At 39.1% G+C, this 25534-nt stretch overlaps 1 protein-coding gene across 1 annotated transcript in view; it reads right to left on the bottom strand.

Moving 5' to 3' along the window:
* DNAH11 (dynein, axonemal, heavy chain 11) overlaps window positions 1-25534 on the bottom strand; it is a 384221-nt gene that overhangs the window by 330384 nt on the left and 28303 nt on the right. The window contains exons 7-14 of the mRNA XM_011944208.1: window positions 24869-25099; window positions 23188-23355; window positions 12676-12792; window positions 6942-7079; window positions 6507-6631; window positions 5723-5918; window positions 4121-4225; window positions 3566-3958 (exon numbers count right to left, since the gene is read on the bottom strand). Coding sequence (XP_011799598.1) covers window positions 3566-3958; window positions 4121-4225; window positions 5723-5918; window positions 6507-6631; window positions 6942-7079; window positions 12676-12792; window positions 23188-23355; window positions 24869-25099 — 1473 coding nt within the window. The remainder of the gene's footprint in view (window positions 1-3565; window positions 3959-4120; window positions 4226-5722; window positions 5919-6506; window positions 6632-6941; window positions 7080-12675; window positions 12793-23187; window positions 23356-24868; window positions 25100-25534) is intronic.

Raw genomic sequence — 25534 nt, 5'->3', positions numbered from 1 at the left:
AAATAAATAAATAAATAAAAAAGAAAAGTTGGCAGTCTGCAACCTAGAAGAGGGGCCTTGCCAGAAACTGATCATGCTGGCACCTGGACCTCCAGAACTATAAGAAAACCATTTCTGTTGTTTTTAAGTTACCCAGTTTACAGTATTTTGCTATAGCAGCGTGAACATACTGAACCCCTAGATTACTAGTAAGTACTGCAACCTACCAGGTCACCCTGCCTCTTCCCTTGCCTCCCTACAGAGGGTCTCAACACAACAGCCAGAAATCCTTTTAGAATGAAAGTCAGATTGTATTTACTCCACTCCTCAAAATTCTGCAGTGTCTTTCACATACCTGAGTGAGCCAAAGCCAGAGTCTGCACAAAGGCCTATGAAGCCTCCCCTGAGCTGCCAGTCCCTTCCCACGCAGCTTAGCATCTGACCTCACCTCAGCAACTCTCCACTCATCTCCCTCTACTCGCCCCCCCACACTTCCCTGCTCTTCCTCGAGCATGCCCAGGGAACCCCTGCCCAACAGCTATCTCCTCCGCCTGGAACACTCTTCACCAAAGGTCTGCTTGGCTGACTCTATCACCTTTATCAAGTCTGTGTTCATATTTCACCTTCTGGTTGAGGCCTACACTGATCATCCTACTTAAAACTGCATCTTCGACCCCACCCTCCAGAATTCCCTTACCCTGCTCCAACTTGATCTTTTTTCTGCAGCATGTACCAGTTCTAACACACCACGACTTACTATGTCACTGCTTATTATCTCTCTCCCCTCACTAGATTCAAGTGCCATGAGAGCAAGGATCTTTGTCTGCTCTGCTCTCTTTCATATTTCAAAAACCTAGAAAGGTGGTGGGTACACGCAAGGCTCACAATAAATATTTCTCAAATAAGTGAATGATGATGGACTGCAGAGACAAGATAGATAATGGGTTGCATACAATTCCCAGCAGGAAAACCATAATCTATTTCTTGTTCTGCTGAGAATTAGCCTAGAGACAAGGACCTTCATTTTACACATGAGAAAATTCAGGCCCAGTCTCTGGAAGACTCTGGTTTCCAGCCTTTACCAAGGACACTTTCCCTACCCTACACTGTGCTACTTCATGACAGCTTCAGAGTATATGTGTGTGTGTGAGAGAGAGTGCATGAGGGAGAAAGTGTGTGTGTTTGTGATGTGAGAGAGGAAGAGTGTGTGTGAGTGTGTGTGAGAGTGTGTGACATACAGAGAAAAAGAGTGTGTGTGAGAGCCAGAGAGATTTTGTGTGTTTGTGGGCGGCGGGGGAGGTCTGTCTCCCTTGCCCAAAGGAGAGTACACATGGTTTAAGGACCGTGCCTATCTATAGAGAAGACTCCACATAACAAGGATGCTCAGAGGAAACATGAAATACGCTCTTTCATTCCCATCCCTTTTTTCCTTAAGAAATAGGAACGACAAGAAATCAACTCCCCATGTTCCCATCATCAGCACTGCACATCTGTGAGCACCACATTGCTACCTTTGCCTTCCCTCCCTCCTGTACTACAGATGAATGCTTCATGCTTCTATCTTAAGACACCTTCTACAGGTATTTATTGAATCCCATTCCCTCAATGGCTTTCTTCCAACAATTTTTTCTCCTTCCTAGACTACTGCAGTTAACATACAAACATCCTGAAACATCAACCACTGTTAAAAAGAAAACCCTCCCTACCCTGATACACAGACCCCAGGTACTGCCCAGTTGTTGGTTTGCCCCACAGCAGAGCTCCTCACGATTTCCTTGGCTGCCTCCACTCACATTCCCCCATTCTCTCATCAGCCCACTCCCATCAGGCTTCCACTCCGCCACCATATGAAATTGCCTCTTCTCATCCCAATGACTTCCATGTTGCCAGATCTGAGGGTTAGCCTCCGTCTTTATTCTCGGGTCCTACATCAGGATGGGACAGAGTTGAGCTCTTCCTCCTCCTTGAAATTCCTTCTCTATTGGTTTCCAGGGCATCAGTCTCGCTTTTTCAGCATCCCGTGCAGGATTTTCCTCTTCTCCCTGACCTAGTGAGGACTTTGAGGCTAGTTTTTGGGCTTCTTTTCTATCTATAATTCCTACATATTCTTAACTATATGCCTCTAAATACCATATATATGTGCATGAATCTCAATTCTCTGCTACTTACCTGGATTTTGTCCTGAACACAAGACACATGTGCAATTCTAGTCTACTCAAAATTGTCCCTCAGGACAAGCATCTCTAACTAACTTGTCCAAAAGCAAACCTTTTTTTTTCCCCTACAAAATCTGCTCACCACAGTCTTCCTCATATCTGCCCTCATATTAAAGGGCAACTCCAGTCCAGTCCAATCACTCAGACCAAAAACCTTGAAATCATCCTTCTCTCTCCTCTGATTCCTCAAAGCAAATTCTACTGGCCCTGCCTTCAAAATATATGCAGGATATGAACTGCCTTGATCACTAGCACCGTGACCCAAGGCAGCATCATTTCTCACCTGGATTATTAGCGTAGGCTCTGAAGAGTCTCCCTGCCAACCACTTCTTTGCTCCCCTGTGGCTTACCCTCCACAGGGAAAGCCTTTGAGCAGAAAGTCTCTGGCTGCTCTTTTTCCCCTTACAGTAAAATCCAAAGTCCTCGTAACAGCCTGCTAACCCCATGCAATGTGCCATTAGTCTCTTCTACCTCATCCTCCACTACCACTCCCCTTGCAAATTCTGCTCCCAGTTTGCTGACAGATCCTGGGACAGGACAGGCTGCTCCCGCCTTGAAGTGTCTACACTTTTGCTCTCCAGAATGTCCTTCTCCTCATATCTGTATGCTTTGTTCCCTGTCAGTTCTCTGCAAAAATACTATCTTAGGAAAGAGGCCTGCCCAACCACCCTACCCCCAAGCGACTCCCTATTCCACCTGCTCTGCTCTATTTTTCATCATTACTCCTATCACAACTGACATATTATCTATTTGTTCATTTCTCTTGCTAACTTTCTCTGACTAGAGTGTAAGCTCCATGAAATAAAGGATTTTGGCTGGGGTGGGGGGGCTTTTTTGTTTGCTTTTATTTTCCTGCCTTCTGACTTTTGTGCTTGTTTGGTTTTTTTTTTTGTTTTTCCTTGAATTCATAACCCTAGATTAGTGCCTGTTACTGTTTTAGGAACTCAAATCTTTGTTAAAAGGGGAGTAATTATTGTTGTCATCCTTAGGAGATGGTTGAGAGGGTTCCTTGAGATGACCTAAGCAAGGTGTTTGTTTGGCACATACGAGGCAGTCAACAAACAGTGGTAGCTATTAGGAGCATCCAAAAGAGGATGCAACTGTGACAAGGTAAAGATTCTATCACTAGCCTTTCTGTTTCATCAACACATCTCACATTCTGATCTCTTCCCTCAGAAATGAGAGTAGTGAGGGCTACAGAAATTGTAGGCAAGTAACACAAATTCCCCTACTTCAAATGCCTAATAAAACTATTCATAAAGTTCTTTCAGGCTTGATAAAAGAGTCCCACATTATTAGGTTAAGTATTTTTGCTCTTTTCTGAACTCAATGAAAAGATCTATAAATCTTGAAAGCTTAAAAGCCGTTACCTCGACCAAGTTGTGGATCTTGCAGCCATCTTCTTGAATTAACTTGTATTTTTTTGTAAACAAATCACCCTTGTCCTCCAAGGTGAAGGCCACCTCTCGTCTGTGCTCTCTCCTCGGAGGTAGCACGCACCCGGCCCAGGCCCTCATGGTCTGCTGGATCACCTTCATGTTGCTCTGTGTGCGCTCAACTCTGTGCTCCAACTCGGACGTGGCCGCCCTCACCCTCTCGATGTAGCCCCAGCAGTCATCCTGCCATGTCAGCCACATTGTGGCTGCTGTCAGCTGCTCGTCAATAGCCCTCAGCTCATCTTCAATCAGAGGGTATTCAACTTCCAGGAGAGTCCGTTTGAGCTTATTATACCCTTGTACAAGAAGGTCAAGATTTCCAATGTACTGAGCAAAGAAAACAACAAAACAAAAAGTGCCAAATATGTTAGCTATTTTCTCTGTCTTAAAGGTGTAAAAATGTCATATAGGTCTATATAATAATTACAATTCAAAATATTTATATTCATAATAGGCCCCAGTATCTTTTTTTTAACAAAAAACACAAACCTTTAAAATAGTGTTCCTTTTTCTGAAGATGGCTAAAGCTGAATCTGGTATGTCTTGTTTCTTCAACATCAGAAGATATTTCACTTCTCTCAATATAGCCACTAGCTATTAAAACAACAATTATTAAAAATATTGCATATTTTCATAATGTCACTCTATTTTAACTCAAGTTTAACTTGAAACACTTAGGATGTTATCCAAGGATTACTATATTTCCTAATCGACAAGGTAAATGGGCTATTGTTTCATATACTTTTTAAAAACAAAAATCATACATTCCATAATATAGTAAAGGTATATGAATTATCCCTAAAACACCTCAAGAAATTAGTTTCTATAAATTGGTTTTATGAAATCAGAAAGTAGAAGGAATCCTCAGTTTACTGTGTCATATATTTAGGTATGTGTGCTGAGTTTTACTAGCAAAATAAAGTCAATTATTCTCTGTATATGTTTTAGGGAAACAGATCAGAATTCGGGTACAGAGTATGCTTATCCAACTCAGTGAGGCTAACTTTCCCACTTCCTAGGCATGCATATGGACTGTCATGAGAGACTCCAGGTAATCACTAAGAGTGAATGTATAATCTTCATTCCCTAAAAATCCAGCCAGATGTTTAAGGCATTTTGTGTTTTGTCATGGAAATTACAAACAGATATTCTTATAAGCTTGCCCCTTATCCTAAAGCATATCCATGGTGGTAAACAGAAAAGAAAGCTTATTTTGTATCTCATATCTAGCAAGCTGCCAGACTTGGAGATCGTTTGTTTAAATATATACAATGCATATACATATGTACATGTACATCTGGTATTTAAATATTTGCACATATAATTATATACACATACACATATATAAATGGTAACAAAGTCCCATTGTTACATAACATGTAATGAAATTATGAGAAAATGAATTGAGAAAATATATGAAATTTCCTTTGTTACATGATTTACCATGCAGTAACAAAAGACCTGTTTAATAAATAAAATATTCATCCTGGATATTATCTTTTAATATTTTTATATTGTTTTATGTTTTTTAAAATTACCATCAATTTAATTACCATATACAAGCTTACTGTCCCTTTGAAAGAAATGACGATAAGTTAAAATTTACCAGTGCTCATCAAAAACGTGACACGTCTTTCATTCCGTGTATTCTGTTGGTTCCCCAAATCTTAACTTATATGATGAAATTTTAATGAAAACACTGGTGTATGTTATGAATATATTTAAGTCAGAAACTATCTGGTAAAGACAAATGATTCAATTCAGTTGAGCTAACATTTACTAAGTGTAACCAAGCACCAGACACTAAACTAGAAACACAGAGCATAAAGACGCAATGAAATGGATGCTCTCAGTGGCTCATTATCTAGTGAGGGTAGGGTGGTAAAGAAATAATTACAATACAGATTAATAGAGTAATGAGTAGAATTTGAGAAATCTCTACAACAAAGACCTACAAGAAATTGTTTACAGTTGTAGTCCTCGCAACTCTGACATTTTCCCAAATGTAAATTACAAATGACTGGAAATACCAGAAACATGCTTATAATAAAAATGGCACTTATAAATCATCTTAAAAAATGAAATCCCTACCTTTGGGTCAAAATTGACACGGAGAAGACCATTTATGGCACTGAATTTAACCAAGGGTTGATTCAAATTGAATTCACAGATTTCATCCACATTACTTTTCCATTCATTATAGATATGATTTTCAAATTTATCAAGCAAAGTGGTCATTTCAACATACTTTTGATAAACTAAGGCATTATCAGGATTGCCCAAAAATCTGTAGGAATAACGTTTTTCTACTGGTTTATACATATATTAGATAGATTTCAGCTTAATAATTGTATAGTGATACAATATACAATATAAAATACATAAAATATGATAATGCACTATAAACAACCAGGAAGAGAAACAGTCAAGACCAAATTATGCCTATGAATTGCTTTTGCTTTAAAAGATAAAGTTATAAGATGAATGAAACTCAGGATGTTACTAAATGTTGATAGCAACAAGCTACTGGCTCCTACGAAGAGAAGAAAAAGGCACAAAGACTGCATAATAAAAGCAGTGTTACTTATTGGAAAAAGGAAAAATAATAACAGCAAGAAACTCCAAACATGGTGGGTGGAAAGGACAAGTGAAAAGAAAAAAGGTCCAGAAAACATGTAAGCATATGAAATTCTAAGAGTCCCATTATAAATATTCCAAAACCATGGGAATGAATCCCTCTCCACAAACCCAACCAGTGAGAGAAGTGAACAGGGCAATGGCTTCCTAAGTGCTAATATGAGCAGCACACTCTCTTATATAAAATGTCACCCATACCATTAGAATAATTTGCCATGACCTAAGCTTAACTACTTACAGATAACGGAGAGATGCAAAGTTTGACCAAAACATTTGAAGTCGTTGGAGGACCTGTTGGGCCCATCTGATATTTCCTGAGGTAAATGGCATGTTCTTGTTAAGAGCTACATGTCCACGTTCAATCTGCAAGTTGATATTTTGGTGAAGAGGAAGAAAGGGAACATTTAGTCAGAATGGTTCCCAACCTTGTAAGCAATTGTTCATTTTGGTATTTTTACAGTAGTATAAAACATATGTGTTTAATCACTTGATTACTAAAAGAGTTATAGTCCTAAAGCAAGTTTACCATCTCCAGGAGGAAATCAGTTAAATAAAAGCACAAAAAGGTAGTGCATATATCTAGTCTTTAGATATAATCACATAGAGTTCTAGTTTATGGTCATTATCTGCAAAAATGATGCTGTGAATGTGTCCAACCTTATCCACCACTTACCTGTTTCATGTGTTCATTATACAATTGCTTACACACATCCAGCTCTGTATTAAACATATGCACTAGTGTGCTGTAATGTAGGCTGAAAATTTCCATGACAACTGGCTTCTCTAGAAAATTTCCAAATACGGTCAGAAGCTATAAAAATCAAAGTTAAGGCAACGTTAAGCACTATGAGTTTTTAACACAAATACCCAGCTCACAATGTCCCCCTTCAAATCTCTTACAAGACTGAAGTTTAGAATCTTAAAAGCATCCTGTGATGCTTCAAAATATAAAATGTATTTTTTGCATCTCCCTGAAATTTCTGTACATCCAATAGACCAATTCTAGATGTAAAATAATTTTCCTTTCTCAGCAGAAAGGAACCATTGTCTGTCTGCAATTTCTGCTCACAGCTAATATTATTTCCTGTTGGGTGGCAGGTAACGTTTCAGAAGACGCTTTGCCGACACAAGAACAGAAACAAGATTCATGTGCTTGTTATTGTTCTTCCCTCCTACATATGTATTCTTTAGATATAAATATCCCTATATCCATATTGAGGCCCTCTAGGTCACAGCATGAATAATTATACCAGATGTGCCAGTCACCATGGATGCATGCCTATGGCGCCTGGTACATCCACATGACCCAGCCACCCCCAATAGTGTCCTGGGGCTACAGTGGTGACTGCTACAAGGACAACCACTTCACAGGTGGACGACTCCTTTGACATGAATGTCCTGGCTCAAATCAATGCCTTGAGCTAAGCAGATTCTTTCTCAGAGTCAGGGCCTGGCTGAATCCATGCTGGCTAAAAATTCCAGTGAGCAGAAACTACTAGCAAGCAGAGGAAGCCAACTGATGGGGGGACAGCAGAAAGCAGACACATAGACTGAACAGGATCATATCACCAGCAAAGCAGGAGTGAAGTCTCACAAGCTCCTCTTGTTCAGTCAATGGAGCCCCCTAGATTTCAAACTTACCTTCACTGTCAGTGTTCACAAAGCTTAGTTATCCAGTGAGTCTGATTTTGGATTCCGATTAGTCTCTTGTTTACTACCCAGTGTGGATTCTTTTGTGTGCTAGCATAAAATAGCTCTTTCCTTGCAAGCAAAATGACATTTATTTGTATATAAATTTGTATAAAACAAATTTTATTTGTATATAACCAATGTTTCTATAGTGCTATGTCCCAGGAACTATATGTCAAGGGCCTTAAAAGTGCTGTTATTACACACTCCAGGTGAGGAAACTGAGTTACAGGGAGAGAATGATTTTCCCAACTTCATAACAGCTAGTGGCGGAGCTGGGATTTGAAACCAGGCAGTGTAGCATCTGGGTTTGTGTTCACTGTGTAGCTTCTCATCCGCTAATATGCCATTGAAAGTTATATCATTTTGTCAGCTGATCATTCTGTGTGGGCTTCATAATACGTTAGTTACTAAGCCTGTCATATAGATATTTTCTTTGAAAGAAGACATATCAAAACAACTAAGTATATTTACAGTGGCAGATAAACTGTATCCAAGGTCATGCCTTGTTTAGCAATATGGCAAAGGAGGGGGCTTTGTTCTTTTTAAGGAAATAATAGGTGTTCCTTAAAACGTGTTTCACTTAAAAAACAGCTTTATAATAAAAATTTGCAAATATTTCCATAAACTACATTCCATGAAAATAAAATTACCATGAAAAAATTATAGAAATTAAAATGTAACTATAACTATACCTTAGGGGTCAATTTAGACAAACACATTCTGACTTTTTCTGGTAACATCAGTTATAACCGCAGTAGAAACTGCTAAATATTTTTAAATCTACTACTCAGCTGCTACCTAGCAAAATGTAACTGATAAACTTTCTTCCCACAGTCATTGTTTTGTTGAGTTTGGGTTTCAAACAAAATTTCTAAAGTAAACATTGTCTCATATATTTAACAAAAAAGTATACTCCAACAAGAATTTATAAGTATATTTATTTCACAACATTATTTTTTAAAACACTTTATCATATTGACCACAATGGAAAGAATAGTAGAAGTTTCCTAGCTACATCACATCTTGCCTACCAGCTTAGTGGTCCTTAACTCCAAGTTTTCAAGAGAAAATATTCTGAGGCGAGGCTGTAAAGCCAAAAAGTAGTAACCAAAACAGTATGGTACTGGTACCAAACCAGGTATGTAGACCAATGGAACAGATATAATGCCACACATCTACAACCATCAGATCTTGGACAAACCTGACAAAAACCAGCAATGGGGAAAGGATTCTCTATTTAATACGTGGTGTTGGGAAAACTGGCTAGCCATATGCAGAAAATTGAAGCTGGACCTCTTCCTTACATCTTATAGAAAAATTAAGATGGATTAAAGACTTAAATCTAAGGGATAGGATGATGACCTAAAACCATAAAACCTCTAGAAGAAAACCTAGGCAGTACCATTCAGGACATAGGCATGAGCAAAGACTTCATGACTAAAACACCAAAGCAATTGCAGTCAGTCCACCTTGCCTCAAGTAGTTATTAAATGTCACTTTGTACAAGTCACCATGGAAGGCAATCTACACAGAAGCTGTAAGCTGATGCCACACCTCCGCCAAGCTTATGACAGTAGAATCTCATATTTGTTCAGTAAACAGGTCAAATATGGGAAAAGTTAAAGAAAAAAACCTTTTACCTAAGAGATTAAATTGTTTAGAAAAAAATTAACTGGCAGGTACTATAACAGAATTCATATTAATGGTTGTGAGAAAGAGAGACTTGAACTGAAAATGGCAGGAGCCTCTGTAATTGAGATTTCATTCTACATTCTTTTTTTGGTTATTTATAAAATCATGAAAGAAAACTAGTTCCAGTAGCAAAGAATATGATAGACTATCACACAGACATTTAAAAAAAATAATAGTTGAATTGTTATAAAGGCAAGAAAAAATTGTACGACTCTTTGTTAAGTGAAGATTACAGTAGAGGATGAAAATATGTCATTTTTGTCAAAGAGGAACAAGTATGCATATCTAGACAAAAAATAGTGGCAGTATTAAATATAATAATTATATATGACTATTATAGATGTTAGACATGAGATATTAGATTACAGGTCATTTTATAACAACAGGCTGTATATTGCAGCTGACGGCACCTGAGTTTCACTGAAGAGTTCTTATAAAACAAAGAACTATTTGATGCTCATGAATTCTGTCTTTTTTCAATACTTTAAGTTCTAGGATACATGTGCACAATGTGCAGGTTTGTTACATAGGCATACATGTGCCATGGTGGTTTGCTGCATTCATCAACCCATCATCTACATTAGGTATTTCTCATGCTATCTCTCCCCTAGCCCCCCACTCCCTGACAGGCCCCAGTGTGTGATGTTCCCCTTCCTGTGTGCATGTGTTCTCATCGTTTAACTCCCACTTATGAGTGAGAACATGTGGTGTTTGGTTTTCTGTTCCTGTTTTAGTTTGCTGAGAATGATGGTTTCCAGTTTCATCCATGTCCCTGCAAAGGACATGAACTCATCCTTTTTTATGGCTGCATAGCATTCCATGGTGTTTATGTGTATATGTGCCACATTTTCTTTATCCAGTCTATCATTGATGGGCATTTGGGATGGTTCCAAGTCTTTGCTATTGTGAACCGTGCTGCAATAAACATACTTGTGCATGTGTCTTTATAGAATTATTTATAATCCTTTGTGTATATACCCAGTAATGGGATTGCTGGGTCAAATGGTATTTCTGGTTCCAGATCCTTGAGGAATCACCACACTGTCTTCCACAATGGTTGAACTAATTTGCACTCCCATCAACAGTGTAAAAGCATTCCTATTTCTCCACATCCTCTCTAGCATCTGTTGTTTCCTGACTTTTTAATGATCACCATTCTAACTGGCGTGAGGTGGTATCTCATTGTGGTTTTGATTTCCATTTCTCTAATGACCAGTGATGATGAGGTTTTTTTCATGTTTCTTGGCCACATAAATGTCTCCTTTTGAGAAGTGTCTGTTCATATCCTTCACCTACTTTCTGATGGGGTATTTTGTTTTCTTGTAAATTTGTTTCAGTTCCTTGTAGATTCTGGATATTAGACCTTTGTCAGATGGATTGCAAAAATTTTCTCCCATTCTGTAGGTTGCCTGCTCACTCTGATGGTAGTTTCTTTTGCTGTGCAGATGCATGTTAGTCTAATTAGATCCCATTTGTCAATTTTGGCTTTCGTTGCAATTGCTTTGGTGTTTTAGTCATGAAGTCTTTGCTCATGCCTATGTCCTGAATGGTACTGCCTAGGTTTTCTTCTAGAGGTTTTATGGTTTTAGGTCATCATCCTATCCCTTAGATTTAAGTCTTTAATCCATCTTAATTTTTCTATAAGATGTAAGGAAGATGTCCAGCTTCAATTTTCTGCATATGGCTAGCCAGTCTTCCCAACACCACGTATTAAATAGAGAATCCTTTCCCCATTGCTGGTTTTTGTCAGGTTTGTCCAAGATCTGATGGTTGTAGATGTGTGGCATTATATCTGTTCCATTGGTCTACATACCTGGTTTGGTACCAGTACCATACTGTTTTGGTTACTGTAGCCTTGTAGTACAGTTTGAACTCAGGTAGCATGATACCTCCAGCTTTGTTCTTTTTGCTTAGGATTGTCTTGGCTATAACGTGCTCTTTCTTGGTTCCATATGAAATTTAAAGTAGATTTTTCTAATTCTGTGAAGAAAATCAATGGTAGCTTGATGGGGATAATATTGAATCTATAAATTACTTTGGGCAGTATGGCCATTTTCACAACATTGATTCTTCCTATCTAGATCCTCATGAATTCTTTATGTTAAAATGCTCAACTGGGGCCAGAGAACACTGATGGCTTCACCACTGACTAGCCAATTCATTTACAGGTCAAAATCAAACAATATCTTTAAAAACTCTGTGTCTGCTATATTGTTCGATACTGCCATTCTCAATGAATTATACCTATGATTTCTTAGCTCCTTTTCTTCTGATATTGAACCCTCCATCCCTCTTTTGGGATGTTATCTGATTATTAATTTACACTTGATTTGTAATTTTTTTTGTCAAGCAAGTTTTACATGGTGTTCCTATTCCCCATATTATAAGCTTTTCATATGTGGACACTATTGAGATGCTTTTCTTTTATGTAACTCTTAACTGTATTTCACCAATTCTGTGACAAGCATACTTTTATGTTTCAAAATCTCTGCAATTGAAATACATTATGCAATCAATGAAATTATAATTATTTGGCAGCATTTTTTAATTGTTACACAAAATAATGGTGTGTCTGATCATCAATGATATCTTGTGCCTGGGTAAACACAGTATGTAAATTGCTATTTGTTTCAATCAGAAAAATAAAATAGGCAGATGAACCTAACATATCTAAACAATGGCAAATAATAGAAATTCCCGAATTAAGGTATTTTTCACTTTTTACTGTGACTTAATTTTGAATCAGTATTTCACTGGCCAGGCCAAACTTTCTGTGAAGATAATGAGAGCTAAAACACTGTGAATGCAAGAAAAAAACAGTAACTAAATATCCTAAACTCATCTTGTACAAAGTGTCATTATTACATTATTCAAAGTTTATTATTCAGTGAGCTGAATTTGAAGGGAATATGACTAGTTAACCTAGTTAATACTCTACCTGAATGAGAATTCACCCCTTTCATCTAACAGCCTATATTACTCATTAGTAAAACATTTTTTATGATAGCTTCTTCAGAACTAACCTTAAATGCAGCTTCTAAGCCATTGCAGTTAAAGAAAGCTTCACAAATAATTGTCCCAAGCCTTCTGTCAAATTCCAGAGTTTTGCACTTAAATGCCACATAATCACTTTCAAATTCCTGTAAAATTCAAAGTGAAATATTAGTGTATTGGAAAGAATCCAACAGTGAAAATAGCAATCACACAAGCGTGACCTTACTTTAGCTCTCTCTTGCTCTCTGAGTGAATTTATTTTTCATAGCAGGATTCCAGGGAAGATCAAGAAAGAGCTATATCTGACTGACTGCAAGTGCCACCTTACAGAATCACTGAAAGCTTAGTACTTTTCCCCTATGCTTTCCCAGTGCTTTTCAGTGGCTCAGGTCCCAACAGCAGTGCTTTGGCTCACGTGCTCATATAGAAGCCTCAGTCTCTCCTCCTTCTCCCAACTCATTTTGATTATAAACGAAAAAGTGAAGTTTTTCAGAAAATAAAAAAGAACCTATCCTCATTATAACTTTAGTCCATCTATAAGTTTAAATAGGAAGGGTTTTTGTTTGCTTTTTCATGGAGTTGAAAATCTCCATGGAAACACTATTTCTTCAGGTGTGAACTGAAATCCACAGGTAAGAAAACATCATTAGTGATACAGAGGAAACAAATACTCTTATATTTTCCCAGTTTTTTATTAGTATGCAGTTAACATCCTTCAGTTTCCTCCTAATACATAACCATCCACTCCCATAGTTAGAAAGAATGAAACGGTGAAAGAATATCTATCACCTTCATAGCATCACAGTTGAGTCTCCAGTAAAGAAATCCCAGGATTTCAGAAACATTTTGGTGCTTTACAGTCAAAAGGCCTCTGAAGTACACACAACAGATTTCTCATAACGAAGGCCTTTGCCACCTCTGTAAACTGAGCCTCCATCTATTAACAGTAATAACAGTAATAGAATACATGACAGCTAGCATGTAAGTAATTCTGTTCTAAATGTTTCACATGATTAACTCACCTCTTACAACATCTCATGTAGGTAATATTTTTTTCTGCACTATAGGTGACAAAACAAACTCAGAGAAGTTAAATGATTCACCTAAAATCACACCAGTGGTAAATGTCAGGGCTGGAATTTAAAGCCAGGCAACCTGGCTTCTGATCCCAGATGCTATGTTTCTTTGAAGGAATATACCTGCTAGGGTCTGAATGTTTTATATCTTTGCAAAATTTTATTTTGAAATCCTAACCCTCAATACGATGATATCAAGAAGTGGTGCTTTCAAGGGTGACTAGGTAATAAGTGTGGGATCTTCATGAATGGGATCAGTGCCCATATAAAAGAGGCCTGAGAGAGACCCCTTCATCCTCCTGCCAAGTAAGGACACAGCTAGAAAGTGCCATCTGTGAATCAGGATGTAGCCCTTCCCAGACACTGAATGTGTGGATTTTGTTATAGCAACCTAAACAGAGGGCACCTCATGCTGAATTTCACACACGGAAAAGCAGTGTAACAGCAAAGTTCTAGGACACTATGTGTCACACACCACCACGTTATATTTAGCATCAAGAAGAAGTTTCCACTTCTGAGTTAGAGCCAAGCAATCTCTTCATTCAAGGCTCGTTGACTAATAAAGTAAACACAAATTCCCAACAAGTTTTAACAAGCCTAACATCCCTCTTCTTAGTATAGTAATAGAGAACATATGGCTTAAGGTCACCAAACATTAATTGAATATTTAGAAATAAATATCTCAGGGAGAGAAAAATATGCTAGTCTCCCTCCCTGATATCTCTCCCTCACCCCCCTCCCTCCTCACTCACTCATTCCTGAAAACAAATTTAGAACTGCACATGGGCCCTCTCCCTTGGAAAGTGCCACAGAAAATTCATACTTAATTTGTTCAAGTACAAATCTGAACTCATTATCTTCTCTACAAAGCTGTTCTTTTTATACACCCTAATAGAAACTTGGGCAACCTCCTTGACTTCTCTATCAAATGCTCTTCTAACTACCTCTGGAGTCTCTCTACTATTCTCAACCTCTCCAGGATGCCCTTGGTCTGGGTCACCATTATTGCTCATCTGGATATCTGTTAACCACTTTCTACTCTTTGCCTCTAGTCTTATCTGATTCATCCTCCAATGCCTGACTAAATAATCTTTTTAAAAATAGAAATCTTATCATGTCACTTTCTTATTTAGAATCCTTTAACTCACAATCTTAATTCAGAATTGTCAGTTTCTCAGGGTAATGTCCAAAGGTCTTAGCATAATCTATTACATAAGACCCTATGCGGTCTGGATGCCACTTACTGCTAACTATTCTGCCACCTCTCCCAATTTCACACTCTCGGATCCAGCCACGGAGCCTTATCACATTTTGTCTCTCTCCTTCACCCACTTCTCACCTGCTTCATTTCTATTTATGTTACAGGTCTCAGTTTACATTACACCTCCTCTAGAAAGGAGGCTTATGTAAATGTTCTCAGAGCACTCTGTACTCTTCATACCCCAGCACTGGGCACCCATATGACAACTGCCTATCTACATTCTCCCTTGGATTTTAATCTCTGAGCGTAACTGCCAGGTTTATTTATTTTTTCACAATTACAGTACCAATATTTAATAGAATTTCCAGGACATACTTGTTTCTCAATAAATGTGTATTACAGAATAAATGATGTGCTAGTATTATTCAGAAATCATTATAAAAATGTTGCTGTATTCTGAAAACTGCATAATTGTCTTTATTAGCATCATGAGAAGCTATTGAAGGGTTGTAATTAGAGAAAAGCCATGGTTTGACTTAGTATCTAAAAGGCACTCAGGCTGCTGTGTGGAGAATAAACTAACAAAGTCAAGATGGGGAAGAGGGAGCAGTTTGGAGGCAAGCACAATAATCCAAGTCACAGAAAAGACTTGGAAATACTTTCAAGGCATATCTGAAAGAACTGGATGTTTGTTGTGAGAAAATGAGCAAGATCACAGATGACTCAAAGGTTTCTCACTAAGTAGCCCATTACATATGCCATTTAATGAGTTGGAGAGACAGGCAGGAGTAGGTTTGGGGAGATATAGGCAGGGGTTTAGATCTGAATGTGATTTTGAGATGTGTATGAAATATCTCAGTGGAGACGTTGAGTAGGCAATTGTGTTTGGCATGTGTTTCTGTGGCTACATAGAAGCCAAGAGTTGAGGCTTGAGAACCTCCACCTAGATTTCAGAGAATGTGTGGAAACACCTGGATGTCTAGGCTGAAGTCAGCTGCAGGAGCACAGCTCTCATGGAGAACCTCTATTAGGGCAGTGTGGGGTTGGAGAAGGGAAACGTAGGGTTGGAGCCCCCACTGGGATACTGCCTAGTGGAGCTATGAGAAGAGCGTCACTGTCCTCCAGACCCCAGAATGGTAAATCCACTGACAGCTTACACCACACACCTGGAAAAGTTGACACCAGCCCATGAAAGCGGTTGTGGGGGCTGTACTCTGCAGAGCCACAGGGGTGGAGCTGCCTAAGGTCTTGGAAGCCCACCTCTTGCGTCAGCATGTCCTAGATGTGAGACATACAGTCAAAGGAGACTATTTTGGAGCTTTAAGACGTAATGACTGTCTTGCTGGGTTTCAGCAAGACATGGGACCTGTAGTCCCTTTGTTTTGGCCAATTTCTCCCATTTGGAAGGGGAACATTCACCCAATGCCTGTACCTTCATTGTATCTTGGATAACTAACTTGTTTTTGATTTTACAGGCTCATAGACAGAAGGGACTTACTTTGCCTTAGGTGAGAATCTGGACTGTGGACTTTTGTCTTGATGCTGAAATAAGACTAGGGGACTGTTGAGAAGGGATCATTTTATTTTGCAATATGAGAAGGGCGTGAGATTTGAGAGGGGCCAGGGGTGGACTGACATGGTTTGGATTTGTATCCCTGCCCAAATCTCATGTCAAATTGGAAGAAGGGCCTGGTGGGAGGTGACTGGATCATGGAGGGTAACTTTCATCTGTTGTTCTCATGACAGTGAGTTTTCAGGAGATTTGATGGTTTAAAAGTATGTGGCACTTCCCCCTTTGCTCTCTCTCTCTCTGAACACTATGTGAAGAAGGTCCTTGCTTCCCCTTCACCTTCCAACATGATTGTAAGTTTCCTGAGGCCTCCCAGTCATGCTTTCTGTTAAGCCTGTGGAACTTTGAGTCAATTAAACCTCTTTTCTTCATAAATTACCCAGTCTCAGGTAGTTCTTTGTAGCAATGTGAAAATGGACTAATACACTACTTTAAAATCTTTTTCAAGTAATTCCAAAATCTCTATTATATTGGCATTGGCATCTAATGGTTGTCTTTTTTTCACTCAGTTGAGATCTTCCTGGTTCTTGGTATACTAACCGATATTCTACTGAAAATTTCATATTGTTATAAGACTCTGACTCTTATTTAAACCTGTTGTTTTTGCTGACTTTCTCTGATACTGCTCCAGTCTCATTACAATAAAGTAGAGACAGAAGTCCAGGTTCCCCACTTGGCATCTATTCATCCCCAAGGGTGGGCAGGCCTCCTTGTTACAGCTGGGCTGGGACTTTCAGTTCCCCTTGTGGTCTCTACTGATGCCACAAGTGCAGGTGGCCTTGTTACCACTTGACCTCAGGGTGATAGTCTGGACTCTCCATCAGGTTTGCTCCAACATCAGGCTGGGTGAAGAAGGAAATCCAGGGTTCCCACATGGTCTCCAGACACCACAGAGAATGAAGTTAATTCCTGGCCAGCAGGGATGAAAATCAGGGCTTCCTATGTAGTCATCTCTGACACCACCCCAGCAAGGGTGGGAGTTGGAGCATTTTCAGACAGACAGGGTGCAAGTCTAGGTTCCCCACTCACCTTTTCCTGGCAAGGGGAGGGGTGGGGCACAGTTTCTTCCGTGGTGTTTGGCTAGAGTGGAGAGATTATGGTTTGACAAATCTTCTTTTGTGCTAAGTTCTCTCCTTCTTGAGCCTTTGGCTAGGGAGAGATCAGGCTTTTACTGGGCTTTTTTTCTGGTCTGTGCCCACTGGCATTTCCCGGTTGCCAGTGTCTTCAGCTCCAAGTCTGGATTACTTCCGGCAACAGGAAAATCTAGGGAACTCATCACGTTGTTGTTTCTTGAGTCCCAATATCCTTAGCCACTCTGCCTTTTTATTTTCACCTTTCAGATTCTTCTTATGTCTGTTTTATATATAATGGCCAGTGGATTTTTTTGTTTTTTTTGCTCAGATACTGTTATTTCATTTCAGAAATAAGTAACACATATAGACACATTTCTCTTCCTGCCTGCCCAGAAAACCACTACCTCAAAGTAAGTTTCAATCTTTCCCATGTATGTTTTTATACTTTTGTTATAAACATAATATATATACATAAGTGTGCATTGAACACTTTGTCTTTACATTTCCTTGAAATACACTTAAGAATTCTGTCTTTCTTAATTGCTTACAGCACAAAGACCAGGCCTTCATGAGTAAGCTGAAATAGAGCACTGACACTGATATTAGACTAATTTATGCCCACAAAATGCTTTGGCCTAAAATATTCTAAGAAGCAAGGAGAACAACATCTGTCTTACCTCAAAAGAGCTGTTTATAAGCACAATCTCCCACTTACTTACTTGATAGGGTCTTGGCTTAAGCCCCAGAAAGGATCAAACACATCATCCATACCCTCCATCAGAGTTTACATCTTTCAAGAGGGTCTTGAGTCAGTATTAATATCTTCTGGGATCTCAGATCTTGGCTTCCTTTTATCTCCTCTCCCCTACAACTCCAAGAACAGTCCCTTAAACCAACTTGGTGCTTCCTTTCTGAGCTTCCTGCAATAGACATTTTCAAGGGCTGTTTGTGGCCACCAAGCTTGCTGAGGCCTTTCGGGCAGGCAAGGAAGACACATTCTTGGAGTATGTATCAATCCTATACAAGATGAATTGCTGTCCTTCTTGGGTAATTACCTTCCTGCCAAGCAGCTGTTTGGTCTCCTCAAGGGATAATACCATATCGGAGCCTCAGAGTTAATCTCCATTGCAAGCAGGTAGGATAATCAGCAGCAACAAGAGCTAGAGGAGTCTCGGTCACAGGCGAATCATGCTATTGTATAATGGCCAGTGTTTTAGTTGCATTCAGTGGGAGGAATAGGGAAAAGTACCTCTCCCTCTTTCCAGAAGCAGATGTTTCTAATTAAAATTTTAAACAATGATATCTACTAAACATTTTAAAATAAATAAGACAAACTTTAGTATACAAATCTGATGGAATGTGCAGTTGTTTTAAGATGAGCTATGCTATTGTAGTGATACAGAACGACTGCCAAAATATAGTGATAAAAACAAGGTATAAATGCTATTAATGCAGAAGCAGAAAACAATGTATATGCCAGTACATGCACCAAATATCTCTGGAACATCATATAAGAAATTTTTAATAGAGACGCCTTTGGGGAAGACAAAAGGAGGACTAGGGAAAAGGCTATAGGGTGAGAAAAAGAGGACCAAGTTTTTACAAATGTTACCTTTCCAAAAGAATTACTAAGGAAAGTTGCTAAATAATTCATTTCATCTTGAATAATATGCAGGCAAAACATGGAAATGCTGTGTATGACTAATAAAGATGAAATCTGTATAATTAAAATGAGAAAACACTACATAAAGTAATAGCAAAAGAATAGTTCAGTGGGTGACAGCAGAACAACAGACTTGTTCTAGGAATTAGAATACAACCTAGTACAGGTGAACTAAATAACTACTTTAAAAATGTATTTTAGATTCTGATATCATGGTGAGCTAGGCACCTGAATAAAGCTTCCCACTGAAAATCAGCAGAAAAACAGACACAGCAACCTGGATCACTCCATCTTAGGGCACAGGTCCTCAGGTGAGTTCCCCCAGATGAACTTATTCACTTCAATGACACAACAAGCAAGATAAATATTAACAGGGTGGTGTAGTGAAAAGAATGCAAGGGTTGGGTGTGGTGGCTCATGCCTGTAATCCCAGCACTTTTGGAGGCCGAGGCAGGTGGGTCACTTGAGGCCAGGAGTTTAAGACCAGCCTGGCCAACATGGTGAAACCCCATCTCTATTAAAAATACAAAAGTTGGCCGGGCGCGGTGGCTCAAGCCTGTAATCCCAGCACTTTGGGAGGCCGAGACGGGTGGATCATGAGGTCAGGAGATCGAGACCATCCTGGCGAACACGGTGAAACCCTGTCTCTACTAAAAAATACAAAAAACTAGCCAGGTGAGGTGGCGGGTGCCTGTAGTCCCAGCTACTTGGGAGGCTGAGGCAGGAGAATGGTGTGAACCTGGGAGGCAGAGTTTGCAGTGAGCTGAGATCCGGCCACTGCGCTCCAGCCTGGGCGACAGAGCCAGACTCCGTCTCAAAAAAAACCAAAAAAAAAAAAAAATACAAAAGTTAGTTGGGCGTGGTAGCACACCCCTGTAATCCCAGCTACTCAGGAGGCTGAGGCAGGAGAATCACTTGAACCTGGGAGGCAGAGGTTGTAATGAGTCGAGATGATGCCACTGCACTCCAACCAGGGTGACAGAGTGAGACTGTCTCAAAAAAAAAAAAAAAAAAAAAAAAGCCAGCCCGGGTGCAGTGGCTCCTGCTTCTAATCTCAGCACTTTGGGAGGCCAAGGCGGGTGGATCATCTGAGGTCAGGAGTTTGAGACCAACCTGGCCAACATGGCAAAACCCCATCTCTATTAAAAGTACAAAAAATTACCTGGGCATGGTGGTGCGTCCCTGTAATCCCAGCTATTCAGGAGGCTGAGGCAGGAGAATCACTTGAAGCTGGGAGACAGAGGTTGGAGTGAGCTGAGATCGCACCACTGCACTCCAGCCTGGGTGACAGACTTAGACTCTGTCTTAAAAAAAAAAAAGGGAGGGAGGGAGTGAGGAAAAATAAAAGTATGCAGGGATTGTGGTTGAAAGTTCTGGATTCAAACTTCCATTCCACCAACTGGAAACTATAATCTCGATAATTTAGTGAAATTGTCATTTGCCTGGGGGACCACTCTCTGGGTTATAGTGAGAATTAGCAGGTATATAATGTGGGAAAACTCTGGCACAATGCCTAGCACCCAGCACTTGTTCCATAAATATTAATTGGCTCTCATTAACAGAGACTAAGTAGAGACAAGAGATCACCCTCAAGAAGAATAGCTACCATCTTTGCTTAGGTATCTGAGGGATTTCATCAAGAAACACCATAGAATGACAGCAAAATTACTGAGTCTAATATTGCTGGACTAACTGTTCAACATCAATTATGAAAAAAGCAAGTTTCTTCTCATAATTGTCTAGATTTCAAACAGTCCCCTAAAAAGATGTCAAAGAAAATACCTAAAGCAACATTCACTAATTGAGAAACCCAAAACCATTTGTGTGGGTACACCTGATAAAATCCCCACAATCTGTAAATGGACCACAGCAGCAAACCTTTTGGTACACCAAGGCTCAAAGCCTGATTAATAGGCTTTTTCCTCCCTCCCTCCCTCCCTTTTTTTTTAAGACAGAGTCTCACTCTGTCACCCAGGCTAGAGTGCAATGGTGCGATCTCAGCTCACTCCAACCTCTGTCTCCCAGACAGACAACAGCATTTCAAATAGCAAATTACCAGTGATCATTTCTTTAATTTACTGGAACATATTTAAACCATGTATACACCAAAGGGCAGAATGGCTGACCCTAACACACTTCCCTGTTATATAAGGACTAGTCTGTAGTCAGAGGGGACGGAGCAGGAGCAGGAACACGGGGCTGTATGCAATGGGAGGGGAAGGGCAGGGTTTGGTCATGTATTCATATGTCCATACAAATACATGCGTACACTAGGTTGCAAGTCATTTGGTGAAATAATTACCAACTGATTTCATCATGAAGTCAAAGTACAAGGAACTCAGCTAAAAAGCACCAAAATGAACAGCTTATTAAGCAAAAATATACGATAAATGCAGTATTTTAAAGTAATAATGAGAGCCAAGACACATTTTTTAAAAAAGCAATGGTCGTCTTCAACGTAAGTATGCCGATTAAGTTAACTTTTAGTTAATGCATGTTTTAATTTTAGGGAATGACCAAACTCAAGGAGCTTCTACACTCTAAGGCAAGAATCCGACAGGAAGATGAAGGGAACTTCAGGGGAAGGTTATGATGTCTCCAACCAGACTGAAGATCAGAGGTAAACACTGCCCACCTCTGCAAAATAGAAGGGGCTTCCAAAATACAAATACCAAGCCGGTATATACCTCAAGAGCAAATGACTTTTCTATTCCTACATGTTTGTGGCTATGCAGGCCTTAGGCAGAGACAGGAGTAAAATCAGGACCTTCGGCATTGCCAAGGCAGTGACGTCAATCAAACCTGGCCACATTCTCTAATTCTGGCACTCTGAAAACTTGCCAGTGTTTGCAGTTGTAACAAAATCAAGACTCTCTTGCTATTCAAACGTCCCCAAGGATCTTGTGCAGGCTCAGTCTCACACTCCTCCTCCACTAGGCTCATTCAGCGGGGCTAACCTAGAGGCTCTCTGAAGAATCCCATTCTGTACATATTTATTGAAAGCCTTCCAAGTGCCAGGCATCTTACAAGGCTTTGGGGATGAGCTCACTCAAATTATTCATCACCATGATCCTGTATTCCTCATACATTTTCACAAACTGTAGGACCCTGATTTAGCAAAGAGTCACCCACTCTAGCAGTGTCCTACCATTCACTCCACTTTCCAAAACTGACTACAATTCAGAGGGCTTAAGTTTGCTAACTACATCCTTATAAAGCTATCATACTGCACTCGTACATTTCAAAGAATCGATTGTTTGGCCAAATATAAACAATAGTGAATAAACTCACATATAAAATAATAAGAACAAGAGCTAAATCCTCATTCTTTTGGACTTGGGCTTCACTGTTCTTGGCAAACTACTAAAATGAAGCTATTTTTATCCTAGAACTGCAGGGATGCTCACAGGTAGTTCCCTGGCTACTAACATGCTGGAACTGACAGAGCACAGAAGCAGCTTAACTCAGAAAGCTTCCCCCTTTCCTGTGGTTGGAAATATGAAATTATAATCAGCTCTCAAGAATAACAAAAATTATAAGAAACAACCAACATGCTAATGATACACGTAATGAATGGGGTGAAACCAAGTGTTCAGGTGAAAAAAAAAATATCCAGTGATTCAAGAAAAGGCTAAAATAAAGCACATGAGTTACATGGACATCAGATCAAACTGAGTTAGTGTGGAAAGTTTCTGTTTAGTATACACAAACAAGATACAAATCCAGACTGAGGTCTGCAGTTTTATCAGCCATCATTCTGAACTGAAAACGCAAAAGCTTAAGTTCTGATCCCTGATCTACTAACTAAGTAGCTACAAGACTTCAGCAAGTCATTTAACCTCTTTTGGTCCTAGAGATGTTGGAATGGATGGCTCCTATTATTACCGAGACCGATCTTCCTTTTCAGCTATAAAATTATAGGATCCCATGAAATGAAAATGCAAAGGTACAACATTACCATGTTATTGCAATCAGATGGGTCATAAGTGCTCTGTTTGAAAACTTTATAGAGTTCCATAAATTCTTCACTCATCTCATGAACTTGTCCATTTAAAATTGCTCCTTTGGTACCACCGAATTCCAGTCTTTCCAGCTTTTCAAATTCCAAAGTGCTGACAAATATATCCTTTGTAAAAAAACACAGTAAAGACCTTTCCATTACATTGAGCAGCAAAATATTTTAAAGTTTCAAATCAAGAACATTTTCAAGTGTTCAAAATCAATGAGTCAATGGACACTTACATGACAGAAAATAAATATTAATTATTTAATTAACAAAGTCATTGCTAATTTTTAAAATTACTCTCTCATTTTCATATTTATTAAAAATTAACTCTCACTGTCCAGGTGCAGTGGCTCACGCTTGTAATCCCAGCACTTTGGGAGGCCAAGGCAGGAGGATTGCTTGAGCCCAGGAGTTTGAAGCCAACCTGGGCAACAAGGCAAGACTCTGTCTCTACGAAACACAAAAAAGTGAACTAGGCATGGTGGCATGCACCTGTAGTCCTAGCTACTTGAGAAGCTGAGGCGGGAGGATCACTTGAACCAGGAGGTCAAGGCTGCAGTGAGCTGTGTTCACACCACTGCACTTAAGCCTGGGCGACAGTATGAGACCCTGTCTCTACAAAAAGAAGAAAAGAAAAGAAAAGAAAAGAAAAGAAAAGAAAAGAGAAGAGAAGAGAAAAGAAAGAAAATAAAAAACATCTCTCAGTGCAAGCAACCTCTAATTTACCATAGCTAGACATATAACTCCCCCAGTTTTATATCCTCCTAAATGTAAGTCAGATCCCCAGGTAGTATCCAAAACTCCTGTTTTCATCACCCCATACTTTGCAGTGAGTCAGCTGCTTTACTGAAAGTGAGCCCAGGAAACTGTTAAGGAAGGGATATGTAAGCTGCCCTTCATTAGGTATTTCACATTCAGAGACAGAAGAGGCATTCAGATTCATTTAAGTGATTATGAGAATTCTCAAGACATAAAGCTCTAATTTTGAATGAAATAAAACAAATCTTATATAAACGACAATGTCCAAAACTCTTACAGCTTTACAAAGAAAATAAGGCAGTGTCATCAATTTAAACTTTTTTTAAAAAAAATCTAAGCCAATAGGCACCATACAAGTGTAAGAGTTTGTGTGTTGTGTTTAATTTATAGAGCACATATTTCCATGTTTTATTTTTACCAGTGGTTGTAATATTTTTATAGTAGAGCATATATTCATATACTAAAAAATAGTGTGATAAATTATCCAATGGGTTTTAGGGTATGAAATAGCAATTTTAAGGATTAAACATATAAAAAGAAAAGTGGATTTATTTACAGAGGATTAGTTTACTGCTTCCTGATTTACAACTCTTCCAGATTAGTAAATTCTAACATTCACTGATATAAAAAGAGATTCACTTATACTCAGTGTAATAACAGAATCAAAAATGAACTTTTAAAAAATCAAAATGAAAGATTTAAAAATTGCCCTTATATCATCATAGCATTGGTCTGCTGCACTCCTTATTGAGAATCACTAAGAAAAGAGGCCTCCACCTACGATGTAAAGTAAACCGTTCCATGAATCATGTGAAAAGCTACCGCCTTTTTGAACCCACCTTCAACATGAATACGTGAAAGAAAAAAAGAATACCTCTATTTTTATCAAACGATCAAGAAACTTGTCAAATCTGCAAAACACCAGATGAGACTGGAAATCCCATGGTCTCAGCTTACTTCCCATAAAATAGCTTGCCAATTTTTTTCTATAGTTGAAAAAGCAGTTTCTGAAAGTCTTTAAGATGTTAACAGCCACCTGCACCTTTTCCAGAGACTCCTCTATTTCTCCCTTCAAAAGGTCCTCAGGTGAAAGGAAAGCTGTTGCCTAGATTTAACGAAAGGGAACAATGATCAAAACTGTGTTTATTAATTCTTCCCTGTAACTGTCTCTGTTTCGAAGAATCATTTTTAAATGCCAATATCTAAAGGTGGGCCAGCAATGCTGAAAGAAAGAAAGCACAAATTCTAGAAATTCAGCTACTTGGACTTCGATTACATACTTGTATAAGTTAGAATTATATACAGGAGACCCTACTATTTCTGGATTATTTACATTCTAGCAAATGACTAAATTGTCACTAAGCCTCATTATATGACAACTGTCATGTAATTTGCATGAGTGTGCCCGCCAGCAAATATTCTGAACAATCATTTTCTCATATAAAGAATATATAAGCCAGGCCAGGCGCGGTGGCTCAAGCCTGTAATCCCAGCACTTTGGGAGGCCGAGACGGGCGGATCACAAGGTCAGGAGATCGAG

The sequence above is a fragment of the Colobus angolensis genome, unplaced genomic scaffold (genome assembly GCF_000951035.1).
Source record: "Colobus angolensis palliatus isolate OR3802 unplaced genomic scaffold, Cang.pa_1.0 Scaffold229, whole genome shotgun sequence".
Lineage (NCBI taxonomy): Eukaryota > Metazoa > Chordata > Mammalia > Primates > Cercopithecidae > Colobus > Colobus angolensis.
Note: the sequence above shows the minus strand (reverse complement) of the source record. Positions and strands in the feature narration are given on the sequence as shown.